Consider the following 20,637-nt stretch of genomic DNA (forward strand, 5'->3'; position numbering starts at 1 on the left):
AACGGACGAATGGATAAGGAAGATGTGGTCCATATACACTATGGAGAATTATGCCTCCATCAGAAAGGACAAATACCCAACTTTTGTAGCAACATGGATTGGACTGGAAGAGATTATGCTGAGTGAAATAAGTCAAGCAGAGAGAGTCAATTATCATATGGTTTCACTTATTTGTGGAGCATAACAAATAGCATGGAGGACATGGGGAGTTAGAGAGGAGAAGGGAGTTGGGGTAAATTGAAAGGGAAGGTGAACCACGAGAGACTATGGACTCTGAAAAACAATCTGAGGGTTTTGAAGGTGCAGGAGGTGGGAGGTCGGGGTACCAGGTGGTGGGTATTATAGAGGGCACGGATTGCATGGAGCACTGGGTGTGGTGCAAAAATAATGAATACTGTTATGCTGAAAATAAAAAATAAATAAAATAAAAGCAACTAGTAATGGGTGTGCTGTTTTATAAGGGGAAAGATTATTGGGTGTTATATGCAATTGATAAATTATTGAGCACTACATCTGAGACTAAAAAGATACTGTAAGTTGGCTAACTGAATTTAAATTAAAAAAAACAATGATGAGGGTCACCTGGGTGGCTCAGTGGGTTAAAGCCTCTGCCTTCAGCCCAGGCCATGATCCCAGGGTCCTGGGTTCGAGCCCCACATCTGGCTTTCTGATCAGGGAGTCTGCTTCCATTCCTCTCTCTCTGCCTGCCTCTCTGCCTACTTGTGACCTCTGTCTGTCAAATAAATAAAGAAAATCTTTAAAAAAAAAAAACAATGATGAGGGTTGAGGTTTGTTGAGAAGGTGATATTGGATCAAGAACATAATTCAGATTCTAAGGGAAGTATTTTAAATAAAAGATGAGAGGATTGATTAAATTAAGTAAGACTGAAAATTAACCATTAGAGTTTACTGAAAACATGCCTGTATCTCCAAGATTTAGGAAGCTTGATATACTGCATTTCAATTGCAACTATTTCTTATTTTCTAGGCATTTTATAATTAAATTGCCACAAGCAAAATATGTTTTTGAGAAAGTGTGTGCATATGTGTGTATATGTGGGTGTGCACACACACTTGTGCATTGAGGGCCACAGGGAGGAAACTCAATGTTCATGTGTATGCATGCTTCAGAATAGAAGAGATTGACTACAAGATAGTGGTGCAGTGGCTCTGCTGAAAGTCTTCTATTCTCAGCTTCCATGAGTTTAATATTATTTAATATTAAGCATAAATATTACCTAATCGCTCTAATGTTAAAATTAATATTTTATGTTTTAATCACCAGCACATGGAAATAAATAAATATATAATCATATAATTATATATATATATATATATATATATATATATATATATATATATGAGAAACATAAGTATTCCACTGCAAATCAATATTTCACAACTTTTTTTTTTGGTGGTATTTGTCTGATAAACAATGACTGCATCAAAGAGAAAGGAAGAATCCTGAGAAGCAATTTAAAATAGAAAACTTTCTAAAATTAAAAACCTTTACCTTTATATTTGTTTGTCACCAAATTTATATTTGAATATCCTTTCTTTCCATCCATTGACTGTTTTCACTGTTAGAATCTCTTGGTCTTTATTCTTGACTTTAAAACTATATACATTTAAAATTATATAAAATTATGTACATCATACACATATATAGACATACATTATATACATATACACAAATTATATATATGCAATTATATGCATTAGCTTTTATCACATTACTGTATATAAATACATTATATGAAATATATATTTAAATACAATGCAAATAAATACAAATACAACAGAACTTGCAGCAAATATTTCTAATCAAATTTTATGTGTGCTGAATGTTAGACTACTAATAAATAATGATTCAGCTTTGGCGAATGATGACATCTATTTACTTCAATAACGAGTGTGGATCATATGGATTGTGAGCAAGTTTACTTTAGTCAAGGACATATCATTTTTGGATACGAATGACTTATTTTTCTTTTTTGTTAATCTTTAAATTTTAAGATTCATTATGGACTTGAGTAAAATTATTCTGCATATTTGATTTGAATTTTCTTAAATCCTGTGACTGAAGGTTTATTTTGTTTGTTTTCTCGATACATGATCAACCTAGATACAGTCTGAGTGTACTTTATTGTATAATTTGGGCAATGAGAAACAAATTAAAAATATCTGCCCCCAGTGACTTTAAAGAAGGTCTATAGTCTCTCAGAATGTGTCACCATTCAACCAAAGGCACTGATTTGTTTAAGGGTGAGTCCTTAAGTAAAAAAATGAGTTTTTAATACTATCTTTGTTATCTAGGTAGCATAGCATTACCATATGGCTTTTTATTAATGCCCAAAGGCAAACGAGGTCACAGAGACAAAACAGTAACCAAGAATCTTTTCTTAACACTCCTGTATTGGAGGGGGAAAGATGCTGCATTTTATAGATGTTCCCTAAGTCCTCCCTGTAGAATAGATGTTATTTTTATGTACATTCAAAAGAAAGTCTAAGTACATTCTCCCAAAGTAGAGGGAAAATTGTTTTAGCTCTAAGGGACTTGAACAGGCTTCATTCTTATATCCTTCCATGTGAAGGGAAGCATATGGGATGACCAAAAGGCACATAAGTAGCTTCATTAATCTAGACTTATGCATATGCAAATTTAAAATAAAAGAATATCCATGGGTATTACTTGTGTGAGGTTTATGTCTTTTTTTTTTTTAAGTAATTTAAGTTTTATAGTATGGAATGAGAGGACAATTCACTCTCTAACATTTGTAACTCAATGCTGTTATGATGGAAATGGCTCACTTAGTATTTAGATGGTTTCTTCTCTTTCTATAGACCTTGTACTTCTTAGTAAGAAGGAAGTAACCAAGTAAACTATGTTTGAAGATATGGTGACCAGACATTTAGTTTTAATGCTGATGAAGAGAGATCAATTGTTATATTAGAAGCATCATGAGATATTAGTATATGCCATGCTAAAATGAAAATACTAGATAAGCAACATTCTTAAAAATATCTTCTAGAGTGATAGCATTCTGCCCTTAAGTGGTACTAGCAACCTATGCATTAGTGTTATTTGTTATAGTCTTGTTTGCCTAGATGCTTTAGGACCATTGCGTCTTATTTTAGAATTACTGTGTACCTCCAACGTGACTTAATTTTACACTAGCTTAATTAAGTTACATTTATCATCTTGTATTTTTTTAATATTTGAGACATTCTGTTATACAATCATGTGTTCTTTCTGAATCCACACTACTGCCCAGACTGCCTTTGCCAATCTTTATCATATGGTCTGCCAATCTTTATCATATGGATCTATTTACTCATTTCTACCATTGAGCTGGATTTCATAGAGTCTATTTATGTAATTAACATAGCACTTTGGGATTCTTCCAAGAAATGGTGTAGTACAAAGTAAAACACAAATGGTTTGCTATTATTTAATTTTGATATGTAGCCAAAATATATTTCTTAAGACAGGATCAATTTATCAGAAAATCTTTTGAAAGAATATTAAAATTGAGTTATACCAAGGTATTGGAATTCTACCATTGCAGACAAGATCGAAGTTTTCTTAATGTAGGAATGTTCTTCAAATGTATCATGAGGACAGGATAACAAATCTTTCTGACCTCATAGGAGATTTCACATAATTAAATAATCACAATTTTCTCCTTAACATTTCCCTATTTAAAAAATTAACATTTAAAACATGAAGTAATAGTTTATAAAATAAAATTGAAAAAATATATTGCCAGGTGAATAATGCAACATTTAGTCATAGAAGCAAGTTGGAATAGTTATTACTTTGAAAATCCTAAATAATATTTATTAAATACTTACTGTCATGGTTCTATTTTTAAATATTTTATTTGTTTATTATTTTTAAATATTTAATTAATTTATTTATTTGACACAGAGAGAGAGACTGAGAGAGAGAGATCATGAGCAGGGGCAAGGGGTAGAGGGAGAAGCAAACTCCCAGCTGAGCAGGGAGCCCAATATGGGACTCGATCCCAGGACCCTGGGATCATGACCTGAACTGACAGCAGACTCTCAACTGACTGAGCAACCCAGGCACCCTGCTGACATGGTTCTAATACAAGTTTTGCAGTGAATGAAGTAATTTATGCTTATTTTCTTTTTACTTTGCAGCTGTTATTCTCAGTCTATTAAATTAATTTCTATTTTTTCTTTGAATACATGCTTCTTGAACATTTCCTGTTTGTAGAATATTTAAGAATATTTTCTTTGGTAATTTATGACTCTATACAATTATATAAATAGAGAATTAGGTTTTAAGAAAAAATAAAATATATCAGTGAGTATTAAACTTATTTGCCTATAATTAAAATTAAATAAATTAAATTAAGGCTAATATCAATATCATACAAACTTAGATGGCAAATCCGAATTAAGATTTTGACAATACCAAGCTGTCCTACTCATCTACTCTCACAAAAAGCAATGTGTTTATAATCTTCTCTATCTCTTTAAATATCTGAGAAATCATCCTACTTCAGCACTCATCTGACTTTCTTTCTAATAGATAAAGATAATAATCCTCACAGACTAAATTTTTAAAATTAATCATATCAAACTTAAAATCGTTTGCATCTATGATCCCACTTTTCTGTGTCCACATGTTATATAGCAGGAACTGGTTTTTCTCCTATCTAAATGTTTCCACTTGTGTTCTGTGTCACATTCAATAACCTTATGAAATCCATCATATCATCTCTCCCTTTTATCATGATCCTCTCCATTTCTATTATGTATCTCCCATCATTTATACATTCTCAAATCTCATTGATTTAAGTAATATAAAACTAAAGATGAAATACAGAGATGAACAAAAAACAAACATGACACTTGGGTGGATTTCATTTAATCTCCAGACACACACCACACCAGGCCTTTCTTTGCTATTTATTTTTCTCCCATTACATTTTTATTAGGTCATACATTTCTCAATTTCCCTCTTTTTCCTTGAGTAACTTCAGTTTTACTTCCAAACATATAACACCACAAATATGCTTTTTCTTTGAAGTCAATGATTCCATCTGTGCCTTTTCTTTTCTTTTCTTTTCTTTTTTTTTTTTTTTAAGAGAGGAAGAGGAGAGAGCAAGAGAGAAAGAGCTAGTGGGGGTAGGGAAGGAGGTTCAGAGGGAGAGGGAGAAAAAGAATCTTAAGCAGGCTCCACACACAGGGCAGAGCCCAAGGCGGGACTGTAGCTCAGGACCCTGAGATCATGACCTGAATTGGAATCAAGAGTCAAACACTTAACTGACTGATCACCCAGGCACCCCATACCACTTTTTCTAATGGACATGGCCTTGGATATAATCATCTTTGATCTGTCAGAAGAATTCTGTGCTATTGAAAACCTCCCCCTACATGATATATTTCCCGAGTTTTTATGATTCTATGCTATTTTTTTATTTTTTTCCCCAGTAGTCTATCTTTCTATTCTCTTCTGTTGGCTAATTCACTTAATATTTTTCTTATATTGTTTCCAATACTTAGTTCTAGATCATTCAACTCTACTATGTGTTCTCCAGATGCAATACTGATGATTTATACACATGGTGGTGATTTCTAAATTTATATGTCTTGCTGAAATAGCTCTCTTGAGTTCCAGACATTTTAACCATCTGCCTACTTTGCATCCTCAGAGTGATATTTAAAGTAAAATCAAAGTCAGCATGTTCAAACATCAAACCCATGAAAAATTCAGACTTTTTACTCTTAAAAGAGGGGGTAGACAAGGATTACTTTAAGTGACTGAGCAACTTGGAGGAGGAAGAGATGAGGAAGATGAAGAAGATGAGAAAGATGGCCAAAGAAATAAGGGAAGATCAGAAGTTCAGTTTTAGATGTGATAAGTAAGCTGTTATTAGATATCCAAGTAGAAATGTCAAAAAATATCAAGTACATGAGGCTAAAGTTCAATGGTGAAAATTGGCTAGAGATATAAATTTGAGAGTACTTAGGAAAAGGATGGTATTTAAGGCCAGAAGACTAGATAAGATCACCAAAGCAATGAAGTATATATGGAAGAAAGGTAAGGGCTCAATGTCTAGGAAACCAGGCTTTAGACGTTCAGGGGAGGAGGCATCAGTAAAGCAGATAGGAAAGGGGTGGACAGACAAAAAAGAGAAAAATTCAGTGTGAGGCAGTATTAAAAATCAAGTAATGAAGTATAAAGGTGTTTTTTTCTTTTTTGCGTATCTTTCTCATCTTACAGACAACTTCATTCTTATAGTGACTCAGATCACTTCATTCTTATAGTGACTTGAAATCACCCTCATCTATCCTGCATCTCATATCCCAAATTTATTCTATTGACAGTTCTGATATTCCAGCTGCACTGCTACCACACTGTTCTTTGCCATTCTTGCTTCCCACCTGGATTAATACAATGCCCTTTCCACTGGTCCCTCTAATTTTGTCCTTGCCCTGTTAAACCCTTTTTTAATACCCAGAATGCAGTTCAGATAATGTTATTCCTCTGAGAAGAAATTTTCAATGTTTTCTCGGCTGTCTCAGTGTAAGAACCAAAGATCTAACAAATGCCCCAGGTGCTAATCTATCTGACCCTTATTGGCTCCCTCATTGCATTTCCTATTAAACTCCCCTTACTCAGTCTAGTCTAATCACACTGGTCTCCTTGGTAGTTTTGACAATGCCAAGAAGTTCTGTACCTCAGGAAGTGTGCCATCTTTTTTATCTCCTAGCATATATTTTCCCCAGACAAATCCTCAGAATATCTTCTCATCTCATTCAAAATTCTATTCAAAAGTCAGTTTTATCAGTAGATTACATTTGGGCACTTTCCATAATTTGACTATTCTTGATAATTCTGCTATAAGAAGTAGGGTGCAGGTACCCCTTTGAATTTGTATTTTTGTACACTTTGGGCAAATACCAAGTAGTGCAATGCTGGGTCATAGGGTAGTTCTATTTTTAACTTTTGAGGAACCTCCATAATGTTTTCCAGAGTCGCTCTTGCCATTTGCAATGACATGGCTGGAGCTAGAGTGTATTGTGCTCAATGAAATAAGTCAGTCAGAGAAAGACAGATATCGCATGATTTCACTCGTGTAGGAATTTAAGAAATAGAAATAATAGATGAAATAGGGGAAAGAAAAAAAGACAGGGAGGCAATCCATAAAAGACTATCATCTACAGAGAACAAACTGAAGATTGCTGGAGGGGAGGTGGGCAGGGGAATAAGCTAAATGGGTGAAGGATATTAAGGAAGGCACTTGTGATGAGCACTGGGTGTTATATGTAAGTGATGAACCACTCAATTCAACTCCTGAACCTAATTAATACAGTATATATTAACTAACTAAAATTTGAATAAAAACTTGAAACATAAAAAAGTCATTTTGTCATGTAGAACCATGTAAAATTGCAATCACTTACTCTAAAACTACCTTCTATGTTAGATCTTTTTCCTAAATAGAATTTTTGAACATTTATGCAGTATGCTACTTTAAGGACACTTTTTTGGATTTGTTTTGTTTTATTTATTTATTTTTTGGTTTTATTTCATTTCATTTTTGTGTTGTTCATCCTTTGTAGCCTGATCACCTGGAGAAGTTTCTGGCACATAAGAGCAATCTATACATATTTATTCAAAGGATAAATGACTAAATGAGTGAATGAATGAATGATGAAAGAAAAGGAGAGAGGACAGAGAGAAGGGTTTTTTTTGTTTGTTTTTATTAGTAAATATCTCTTTGGAAAGCTTAAGTTTTCTTATTGTATATCATGAATGGATAATTTATTTTTAAATCAAGTAATTTATATTTAAATTTTAGTTTTAATGAACAACAGTTACTCTAAATTAAAAATAAATCAGGACTGGAAAAATAAATTAATTAACAAAGGACAGTACAGGAGCCAAAACAAAAGCTAGGTAAATTAGCACAAGTGAAGTAGCACACAAAGTATTAGAGTTTAATAGAATCATACATTGGATACGTGTGTTCCATAAATATACATTTGTCAATATGCATTTTTGTTCTCAAGTCTGACTCTGAGATTAATGCTTGCAGCAAAATAAATTCTTTGTATTTTTCACTATTTTCATAAATTGTATCAATATTTATTGGCATTTATACAATTCTGAAGTTCTATTTATATATATCTGTCATATTTTATTAGAAATACGTTTCATAATTATTTTTAGTGTGAGGCCCTGAAACATACACAGAGCAAACTGTGCTTGAATATTAATTGAGAAGGTATAGAGAGCACAATTTCTACTTAAAAACTTGAAAGCAAGCTAATTCTTTTGGGGTTGCCTGGTAACTAATAAGGAGTATGTCAAATTGAAAGACAGGTCTGACTGAAGCAGTCTTTGAATAAATAATAGAATTGTTGTCAACTTTAGCCTTCAAGTAGTGAGGAGGGACCAATTCTTAAAGTGAAGGAAGGCAGTTGAAATGTCTTTTGTGGTCTTTTAGTGAGTCGTCCACTGTTTGCCCTTAAACCTTTTTCCTCACCAACAATTTCAATGCAGAGATGTTGAAAGTAAATTCTGAAGACATCACTCAATATCTGTTGAAATTAAATGAAATGGATTAAGGCATTTGAGAGGCATGATTATTTAATATTCATTACCGTTTATTTTGAATCCATATTAATGTATTTGTTTCTTAAGAAGTATGTGTACAGTAAGAATGATTTCTACTCTGATAAAAGATTGGACATAAGTGTTTTTTTAAGTTGAGATTTGTGTTAGAGTGACTCCAGGGTATATGTAGAACAAAATATCTTGACAAGTCTTTAGTTACCATGATCTGTTGTATCATGCTGTTGATCACATACTCAGAGATTTTGACCTATTTCTTTTTAATTCCAGCAGGAAAAGAGTCAAGACAGTTCAAGAATCAAAGGTAAGCAATGACTGTTTTAAGATCATAGTTTCATAAATTCATATAAGGATAAAAGAAGAAAAAAATTTATTTAGCTTTGAAAATATAGCTAAAAATGAGAAAACATTAAGAAATCAAAATCTTCAATGTGGTTTTAAAGCCATTGTGAGCCTTTTGGGAATCCTTCAAGGTCACTGAGCATCCTCCACTGAGATTTCCTTTCTTCATATAGTGCTATTGGAAATTTCAACATAATTTTTTCTTAACTCTGAGTTTTTCTCGTGGAATTCCTCGATAGGTATTGTCCATAAGAATTAGTATTCTGTTTTATCTAGGATTTAGAAGATAAACTTTAAAAAATATGTCTCATGGAAAACCAAGTATTTAGTCACTGCTATCTCATTTTATTTTCTATGAAAAAGAAAGACAATAAATGTTAAAATTTGATGGTAGCTAAATGGCATAGTCAAGTCTAGTCAGACATAGGGAAACAGTTTTCCCCACAATGACATTATTATGTTTTGATGTTTATTGTTGAGATAATAAATTGCTCTAGATAGATTATATCATATAGCAAAATACTTCATTAATTTGTGTGCCTGCTGATTATATAGTGAAATTTAACAATTTTTTCCTTGGTTAATCCTTCTGGGCTCTCCCTTCATGTCCTGGCCCTTCTTATTGTACTAGTTGGATATCCTCACCCATCTATCCCTTTCTGGTAGTATTTAGTCACAGGCCTGACTATGGAATGAAGGATGATTTCCCTATTTCATTGCATCCTGTTTTTCATAGAAAGTTAGGTTTATTTTTACTTTTTACTTTTTTTTTTTTAGAGTTCTACAAAACTAAAACAAACCAAAATAATAAAAAAACGTTACCAAATTTACACATACTTCTGAAAAGATGAAAGGCAGTTATTTTTTTGTGGGTCTCTAAATTGACAATATCAGTCTTGCTTATTAATAACAAATCTGAACATAATCTCTGCACATTTCTCTGCAACCAACTGAATTACACAATTTGTTCTCCATGTTCGATCATCTGTGTGTGCCTATATCACTGAAAAATGTAAAAAGACATACATTTTTATTTTGCTAGGTATATTTTATTCAAATGAATTATGTAACACTGCCCTTCCAGGAATTCCCAAACTGTGTGTGTTCTTTTTCAGTGAACTGAAGTATGTCTTGTTATTTTATATGTGAAATTATTGCACTTATTTATCCTCAAAGCACTGATATTAACTCAAAGATTCATACCTTTGTCTTGCAAAAGGGAATTTTATTCCAAGATGGGCTGTATGGTGTGCATTTAAATGATATATACATTTTAAGCATACTGAGTACACATCTTCCTTCTCAAGAAGGGTCCCAGTATTTCAGGTTAATCTTAAATCATATTTATAATTCTGTTATAGTTGAAATAAGTTTAGTATAGCTTTCTTCTTGATGCTATATTGTCTTGAGACATATAAATCCTATCATCTGAAGTAGTAGAAATTATATTTTTTCAACTACTGCTTAGGAGCATGTTTTCTTTTATAATGTAATAAAATTTCAAGATGATGCTTGCCACTTCTTTTAAGTGGCTGACACATGTTTCAGAACTCTCACATTATGGCTTCTAGGCTACTGAGTTCTAAGTAAATCAGAGACATACCATTTTGTCAGGACCTGTTCCCTAACTCTACTTAAACTCAGTATTTTTCTTAACTTCTTATAAAAATCATCTTGAAATGCTGTTTTACTAAAAGCTATAAATGATCACTAAAAATGTCTTTAGGGGCACCTGGGTGGTCCAATCGGTTAAGTGTCTGCCTTCAGCTCAGGTCATGATCTCGGGTCCTGGGATAGAGCACCATATCAGGCTCCCTGTTCAGTGGGGAGTGTGCTTCTCTCTCTCCTTTACCTCCTGCTTATGCTCTTGTTCTCACCCACATAAATCATTAAATAAAATCTTTTAGAAAGTCTTTAAATGTCAATATTTTTTAAAAAAAGAATAAAAGCAAGAGCTTATCCATTCATAGATGAGAAAAATTCTGAAAATGAAGTATTGTACATATTTTGGTAACTAATGATTGAAACGTGAGTTATGTTTTCACTTGACATTAATAATGAATTCTCAAGTAATAATTCCCTAGACTTCCTGATCAGAACACATTTAGTACATAGTTAGCAAGGTATGCAAAGGAAGTCTTTAACCATCTAATTTTCTGCATTCTGTACCTATTCCTGCTTATGACAGCAATCCCAACTTCATTGTACCAGTGACCTGAAATCACATTAATGCACAAAGAAGTCCAATGAAAATTGACCAGTCTTTCCTCTGTGTACATGGAAATATACATTGAAATGTTTGGAATTATATATATATGGAATTCAACTAACAAAATAAATTTTGGTTCAATAGTTAGTAAACCATCGAATTCTCAATTGATTTTCATGTTGTTAAATGAGTTAGAGCCCAACCTGTAATTAGCACACAGTTTTGAAGTTTATGGTTGTTAGGATGTCCATTATTAAGTTTACATTGACAATTATAGCAGGAAAATAAAGATAGTCCTAACAAGTTTAGAAGAATGACCAACTATTCAGAAAGCTATCTATTTCACATTGCTTTTCAGTGATATTACAAATATATTATGTTTTAAAATCCATTAAGAATTTGAAAGATACTGGTGTGCCTGGGTGGCTCAGTGGGTTAATCCGCTGCCTTCAGCTCAGGTCATGATCTCAGGGTCCTGTGATCGAGTCCCGTATCGGGCTCTCTGCTCAGCAGGGAGCCTGCTTCCCTCTCTCTCTCTGTCTCTCTCTGCCTGCCTCTCTGTCTACTTGTAATCTCTCTCTGTCAAATAAATAAATAAAATCTAAAAAAAAAAATTAAAAAAAAAAGAATTTGAAAGATACTATTAGGAAATAATTTCCTTTGAAGAATAGTTCTAATATAAGGAGCACAAGTCAGTTATCTCTACAAATATTTCTCAGGGGAGTATTTTAATTTGTGATTTGTTTATTCATTTATATTTAAGATCATTTCAGTGATCATCATTATATTTGAGATCATCTCAGTGATAAAACAGTAACAGTTCTTGACAAAAATTGAAATGATTCTTATTTTACAAAAAGCTTAAAAATTCTGTCAGCTTAATCAAGTTTTTAATTTTCCAAAAAATAATTCAAAATACTATAGTCAGAAGGATAATATCACTATGGAAAGTCTGCATATGATTATGCTGTAGTGTGCTCCTGAGTATCTACTTACCTGTCGCTCTGTCATTAAGAGAATGTTTGTTCCTTCACCAAAAAGATTCAGTTCTTTTATAATGACAATTTCCCTTCCTCTCTTTTCAAGGGAGACTCTCCGCTCTTCTCATTCAGAAGTGATAATAAAATATATTCCTCTTACGTTGTTAGTCACATCTTAGGAGACAAAAGTTGGTCACTTATATGGTATATTATTGGTCACTTATATGGTATATTATTGACATTTTTTTTTTTTTACCATAGCACATGCTATTGACATCTATTTTTTGTTAAGCATCTACTAGATATCAGATGTCGCTCTCTCCCTGCCCACAGAGATGACGCAACCACACACACAGGTCCATGTGCAAGCTCTCGTTTATTCCCTGGTCGATCTTTCTCCCTCTCTTTCTCCTTCCTGTGCGGGGGAAGTTCCCTTGCCTTATATAGGGCATAACAGCCAATCACAGAGGTGTTCACGTGAACAGGAGGTATACAGCCAATCACAGAGGTGTTCACGTGAACAGGAGGTACAGCCAATCACAGAGGTGTTTACGTGAACAGGAGGTATCTGGGGCTCGTAGGCAGTGGTGGCATGCGGTGTTCATGTGACGAGCCCGAGGTCGTGTGGCCAGGGCGGATGTTTTTTAGGCTGTCCGTGCTGCTCTGGCTATGTAGCTGGCGCCATCTTAGGGGCGCGACCCCGACAGTCAGACACTGGACTGAGCTTTTTACATATATTACCTCATTGTAATCCTCAAACACATATTATAAGGTAAGATTTAGCATTCAAACATGCCAGCACATTGAGACATCACATCCAAAGTAAATAATTCAGACCAATATTATCATTTTGTCCTATTTTTAAATGGGTCATGTTTTATTTAACCATTTTACCAAATATAGCAATGTTTTTGACATTTTCATGGATTTGATATATATGAATTTTATTATTTATACACTATTTTTCTTTGATCGTATGGTGTTACAAATATTTCCCCTACTGCCATTTTGTATAAATACTTTTCGGGGCTTTGTAACATTAAGAAGATTTTGATAATAATAAATGTGGTATAGTAATGTTCTAGGGGATGAGAATTGTGCCAGCTTGTGCAATAAATGCTTGTGATCTTTGACAAATGACTTAATCCTCCAGAAGTAATTTCTCTTTTTTAGTTAATATTAACAAAACATACCCTATGACATCAAATGTCCTTTCACATATATAAAATTCTAATGCTTATACTTCCATAAAGACACTGGACAATGCTATTATTACAAACATCTTTCAAAATTCTTAATTCTAAATAGGTTCTACACGGCAAATATTATGTCTTATACATTTGTATATAAGGAAAAGGTAAGCTGCACAATTGTTCTCCCTATGGTACATACATACATTCTTGTATATAGTGAACAAGGAAGATCACTATTTTTTAAAGATTTTATTTATTTATTTGACAGAGAGAGGGATCACAAGTAGGCAGAGAGTCAGGCAGAGAGAGAAAGGAGGAAGCAGGCTCCCTGCTGAGCAGAGAGCCCGATGTAGGACTCGATCCCAGGACCCTGAGATCATGACCTGAGCCGAAGGCAGTGGCTTAACCCACTGAGCCACCCAAGCACCCCAAGGAAGAACACTATTATGCTAAGATCATACCTAATCAAATTAAAGATGTGTGTTTGGGACAATAAATGATATTAAAATACTATGGAGCCTGTAGTTTTTACATGTAAACACACACACACACACACACACACACACACACATGCTATTTACTTTTATACAACCATGCATTCAGATTCTCTTTTATTTCCAAATTGCCAATCGAGGGCACTGAAAGTGATCTGATACATGCAGGGATATATAGATATATAGATAGAGAAATAATATATGTGTATGTGTGTGTGTGTATGTGTGTATATATATGTGTGTGTATGTGTGTATCCATGTTATATATATTATACATGTATTTTGTTATGTATTCTATCTAATGTATATTATATTTATATTATATTATATTATTTCTATATATCTGTGCCATATATATACACATAGATATATATTTCTATATAACAAAATAAAAAATATATATGTACATATATGTGTGTGTATATATATGTATGTATGTGTGTATTTATATGTATGTGTGGGTGTATATCTATATATATATAATTGAAATGCTAATAAACTCCTAACCTGAGTTGCTTGACTATTCAGAGCTCTTTTCACTAGAATAATCTTGCAGAGCTCCTGACATACATTGACATTAACTCACTTCTTCCAGGTTAGGTAACTAGTCAAGAACAGTTATTGGGTAGGAATAGACCTTCAAATTTGTATTCCTGAAAGTTACTAGACACATTCATTAACAAATGAAACTATCATATAAAACTGAAAGATGGTAATTCTTTTATCTCAGACTTTTATGGGACTCCCTCTAAATGTTAGATATCTTTCTGTTTAGGAAATAAGATATAGCCAGTACAATACTAATGCTTGAAATGGAGACTGTTACCACTATAGAAATTCAGAGTTGCTGTATTTTTAATGAATTACAATATCATACGAATGAATGTTAGGTTTTTTGGTATTCAGTTTATAAAGCTATTGCCAAGACAAATAATTGTAGGATTTACAAAAACTTTGGGTTTTGTCTATTGTTTTCAACAGTTATAGTCCTAGAAGTTTTAAGTATCTAAAAGGCAGGAAAACTCACTTCTAGAAAATGTCAACCAAAGGATTATTTTGTTTATTTGTTTGTTTTTTGGCAAAGAGTAATGCTGGATAAACCCCAGGCTAGTGGACTTACAGCAATCTGGTGATAATAATTATTGAAAAATAATTAAATGCTATAAAAACATGTACAAGAGTGATAATATTTTTATAATAGAATATACATTGTTTGTTTTATTACACTTCACTTTGTGCTTCACAGATATTGTTTTTTGTTTTGTTTTGTTTTTTTACGAATTAAAGGTTTAGAGCAACCCTGTATTGATCAAGTCTATTGGCACCATTTTTCCAATAGCCTTTGCTCACTCTGTGTAGCATTTTGGTGATTCTTGTAGTATGTCAAATTTTTTCATGATTATTATATTTGTTATGGTGATCTGCGATCAGTGATCACAACTCACTGAAAGCTCAGATGATTTAGTATTTTTTTAGCAACAAACTATTTTTTTTTTTTAAAAGATTGCGTTTATTTATTTGAAAGAAAGAGAGAGAGCATGAGGAGGGAGGAGGGGGAGAGGCAGAGGCAGACTTCCTGCTGATCAGGGAGTCCGATATGATACTCAAACCTAGGACCCTGGGATCATGACCTGAGCCAAAGCCAGATGCTTATCCAACTGAGCCACCTAGGTGCCCAACAAACTATTTTTTAATTAAAATATGTACATTGTTTCTTCAGACATGCTATTGCACTGTTAATAAACAGTGCAGTGTAATAAAGAGTATGGTGTAAACATGACTTTTGCTTGAACTGGGGAATTAAAAAATTAATTTGACTGACTTTACTGTAACATTTATTTGCTTTATTGTGGATGGTCTGGAAACTAACCCACTGTATCTCTGAGGTATGCCTGACATGTTATAACACAGCAACTGAATGATATCAAAAAATTCTATTTTTACTCTATTTTATTAAAAATACACTTTTAAAATTAAGGGGACAAATGTATTCTCATGAATGATTATACGTTACCTTGTTGCAAAATATCAATGTCATATATGGACCACTTCTTAGTTTATAATTGACTAACAACTCTTTAATTATTAATATGGGCATATCACATATTTCAATCCATTTCATTTTACACCCAAAAAATGTATAAGTATGAAATGACTACTGAAAAAGAGATAAATTAAAAATGTAATTTCTAGTCACTATGCCATACTTTAATGATTTTATTAGATGAAGTTGTTACATTTATGATTTTGTATTATTAAAAATGGTCATAATTCTTTATCTGAGTGGTGTTTTGTGATAATGTGAGTTTCAAAATAAAAATAATAATACATAGATGCAAATTCTAGAAGCTAAATTACTATCATCATGATAGCATTCCTTACTTTGACAAACTTTCAAAAATAAAACAATTTCAATTCTAATGTATAACTCTATTGAAAAATATAAATTAATAGATATATATATATTTATTGTAAATAATCTAAATCATGCTCCCAAATATCCTACTAAATAGCTTTTAATTAGTATAGATTTCAATATGAGTAACAACTTTTCTCAGGGAATTAAGATGATATTTGTTATTCAATTCTTTAAATTCCATTTGACCAACTCGGTACAATTTGAAATGATTATGGTGCATGTCCTCCTGCCATGGCAAACAGGAAGACATACCACTTCAATACCTAATGATGCTATTATCATCACCCAAAGGAGGTGTCAGAAAGTATCTGATTCTCTATCTATTTCTCATTTATGCCATGAAGGGCTCATTTTATATTATGTGAAACACATCACCCCTCTCCCCATTTTGCATACATTCTCTAGCTTTTAGAAGGATACTAATAAATCATCTTGTCCAATAGATCATTTATTTTGGTTTCAGGGTGATTAATTTTGCCACTCACTTTGCCCACCAGGAGGCATTACTAACTAAAAGAAATGGAGGCATAATCCCTTTGTTGATATTGGGAAAACAACCCAGAACACTTGCATCTAATTTTGTAAATACAATAATTAAAAAAAATAATAATCTAATGATGAATGTAATATCAAATTAATTTTGTTCAGGTTTTTCTTTATATAACTCAATATTTTAATTACCTGTACACTAACATCTCAACATTGATTTTTTCAATTACCAACACAAAATATTTTTATTATTTAGACTTTGCAGATCTAAATGTTTCTGAAGTCTTTTAAAAAAAATTCCACAGTCTGAAACAGTTGAATGCCATGTTTCAAGATAAATGAAGTAACATTAACCAAAATGTGTTGATGGTTTCATTTATTTAGTTTAACGAAGTCACTTCACTTAGCTGCAATGGGTCGCCTTAGTGAAAGAGTAATTCTTGAAATTGTTTTGAACATTACATATCTTTTTTGGCCAAAATCCGTGCTTTATCTCCCAAAGAAAAACTATCAGTTTTCCTTTTTACTTTGTTTCCTCACATTCTATAAGCATGAAATTTGACTTTATTAAAGAAACTATATTTACTTAGTTTTTAAAATATATGTTTTGGGGCACCTGGGTGGCTCAGTGGATTAAGCCTCTGCCTTGGCTCAGGTCATAATCTCAAGGTCCTGGGATCGAGCCATACATCGGGCTCTCTGCTCAGCAGGGAGCCTGCTTCCCCCCTCTCTCTGCCTACTTGTGATCTCTTTCTCTCTGTAAAATAAATAAAATCTTAAAAAAATAAATAAAATATACATTTCTTCTTTCTTCCCATTATTGTAATAATATGTTAAGTATTTTGTGATTATTTGATTTTTTAATTATAAAGTTAGAGATTTTATATAAAATAAGTTGTTACTTTGTGATTTTATACTCAGTGACTCCTATGAGGTGAAATAGACATATAATTCTTTGTCTAAAACTGTGATAGATAAGTCAATTTGGAGTTTTACTTATTATGTTAAAGGCTAAATAATGTCCCTTTTAAATAATTATAAGATGCATTTTGTAGTTTTAATTTTTATATGGGTAATATTTTTCAATTACTTAGATAGCTAGATATAAGTATTTTTATTGGAAAATTCATGCCATCCTACAAAAATAATATCATTGTTTCTTCAATTCTTGGTGCATGGAATCCTTATCCAGTAGACCCTGAAAAATAAGAGACAATTTTGGTCAAATATGCATTTTGATATTACAAAATTTTTACATAGTCCTTTAGTGATACCTATCTTTGCATCATTGAGCATTTTCATTGTATTTGATCAAGGATCTATTTTCCCCCATCACAGACCTTTCAGGAAACAGTTATTTTGATTCAGAGCACTAAAATTATAAGAACATTTTGAAAACTACTGATTTGTGTAACACTTTTTAAAAGATCTATCACAGGGTTTAGACTCAGCATAGCTAGGATCAGTTATTTACAAAATTCCTGAAAAGAAAGTCTGGAATAAAAACAAAACAAAATAAAAAACAAACCCAGAGTGTCTCTTTTTTCAAGACATGCAGAAATGGGACATGCAGGGAAAATTGTCTCTTAGAGTAGTTAGAATAGTAGGGGTTTGGAAAAACCTACCCAATAAATATTTTTAACTCTACCACCACTGCCACCACCATCATCATCATTCAGAATGTTTTTCTTTTCCTCTTGGTTCTCTTCTGGGGTGCAAGTGATGTAAAATATAGCAACTGCACAGTTCTCTTGTTTATAGCCTCTCTGTTCATGTTTCATGGAAAGGTACATGTTTCTAAACTTGCTTCTAGGGTAGAAGAACCGCATATGTATATAAGAGACAGATGCAGAGAAAAACAATGATATTTTTTCTTTTTATAATGTTAATGCACGGTCATTTTGAAAGTCACATTCAGAGAGTGAAAAATAATTACAGTAATTCATGATTGTTGTATAAATAATAAGTGCCACCCATGTCATTACAAATGGTAAGATACCAAGTTTCTTTGCTGGCTAATATACCAAATGTTAATTAATTAAATTTAAATTTAAAATAATAATAATAATGATAAGTGCCAGGCCCTGTGTAAAGTTCTTCACTTGACTTATCTTAACTACATATATGTAACATTTATGAGTACTTCCTTATTGTAGTTCTTCTGCTCATTGCTTTCCACATATTAATTAATATAACCCTCAGAAGAATTTTATATACTTAAAATGAATAGATTTGGCTGTCAATCCATCTATCTAAAAATGACCATCATTGCCATTTTGGTTTATGTGAATTCAAACATTTTTTACATTTGCATATATTTCAGCAAAACAAAACAAAACAAAATGAAAAACAACAACCAAAAAAAAAAAAAAAACCCACCAACAACTTTTTATTCTTTTGGAAGTGTTAATGAATAGCCTTATTATATCTTAAAAGTTTGCAAATGCTTTGTGGTGGATACCATGAATTGTTCACTCAACAACCATTTCAAACACCAATTAGCATACTTTCTTTTTATAGACTTTTTACATAATCCAGTAAATTAAAAACTACATTTCCCAGATTTCCTTACAGTTCGTCTCTGGATATGTTTTAGGTTCTTCCCATCACATTTCATACCAGCATGGCCTTTTATGAAATCCTTATTATAAAGTAAGCATGGTTTAGGGGAAAGAACTATTCTTTCACAGACAATGATGAAGGTAGTGTGGTTCTGAACCCAGCAACTAGGGTGACAGCTTCCTTATGTATTTATCCTAATAGTCACAGAGATAGTGAGCCTTTTGTTACTACAGGTCTGTGGTGGGATTTTATAAGTTGTTTCTAAGAGCTCAATATACAGCCCTTTCCTTCAATCCTGAACCATTTTCTATATCCTTTAATATATCTTTTCTTTAAATAGGGCAGAGTCTTTTGTCTGTCATGAAGAGCCTTGATCCATGTGTTGTTCCATCCTAGGATTAAAACAACTAGGGACCTGATATGGATGAGCGTAAGCAAGCAAACCTAACTGCAAGGCAGAAGCCCACAATGACAGCCAGGGGGCAAACGTTGTTATGCTCAAATTGCAGAGCAAACAGGCATTGTTTAGACACATAGTAAAACCAGGTGGTCCTATCTCCCTTCCAAGCAAAACAGTAGGGAATTCCTAAGTCAGAAGTCATTGAGGTTCATACAGTTGCTTGTTCAAACTATTCAAAGTCTTGTGTGGAGTATCAGCCGTGTGCCAGACACAGCTATCTCTAGTTCTAGGCACTGGAGAGATAGTAGTGGGCAAACCAGGAGAAATATTCTGCCTTCCTGGATCTTAGATTGTAGTTCGTAGGAAATCTGCCCATAGCACAGGATGGTTGGTATCTTCAAAGAACAGCTAAAATCTCATGAAAAGCACAGACAACTTTTCTTCTCTGCTTATCTTCTTACCATCTCCTTTCTCTTCTTTAAAGTTTAAAGAAGAGATTTACTCTAAAATTTAGAGTAAGACACCAGTACCACAGGGGATGAGGTCCTCAGGAGGGTAAAGAGAAAGTGATAAATTGGAATCAACTTGATGAAGGATAAACTCCCTCTCTGAGAAGTTTAACTGCTGCTACATCTGATATAAACCCCTCCTCCCAGACCTTCAGACCTTAGCAAGAAATAATTTCTGATTAACCAAAATATGTATTTTTTAATCTTGCCCCCAAATCTCTTCTCTACAATTCAAAATCAGGGGAATTAAGTGGTAATTTTCATGATGTAATTCTCATGAATCCTTAGGAGGAAAGAACTGAATGTCATTTTTTGGGTTTATTTGGTTTTCAATTAAATATTCTCTCAGGAAAATGAAGCAGCAATGCTTTCATAGGATGACTTAGAGCACACAGCTGTTGGCCTTATGGTTTACCTACAGAG

At 32.9% G+C, this 20,637-nt stretch overlaps 1 protein-coding gene across 2 annotated transcripts in view; it reads left to right on the top strand.

Annotated features, from left to right (window-relative positions):
* Positions 1-20,637, top strand: part of FSTL5 (follistatin like 5) — a 771,710-nt gene that overhangs the window by 117,664 nt on the left and 633,409 nt on the right. Inside the window, exon 3 of one of the 2 annotated variants that reach the window (XM_059374351.1) lies at positions 8,891-8,921. In XM_059374351.1, coding sequence (XP_059230334.1) covers positions 8,891-8,921 — 31 coding nt within the window. Of the gene's footprint in view, positions 1-8,887; positions 8,922-20,637 lie in introns of both variants that reach the window. The other variant, XM_059374341.1, reaches the window with a different exon arrangement.

The sequence above is a fragment of the Mustela nigripes genome, chromosome 1, assembly GCF_022355385.1.
Source record: "Mustela nigripes isolate SB6536 chromosome 1, MUSNIG.SB6536, whole genome shotgun sequence".
NCBI classification, from domain to species: Eukaryota; Metazoa; Chordata; class Mammalia; order Carnivora; family Mustelidae; genus Mustela; species Mustela nigripes.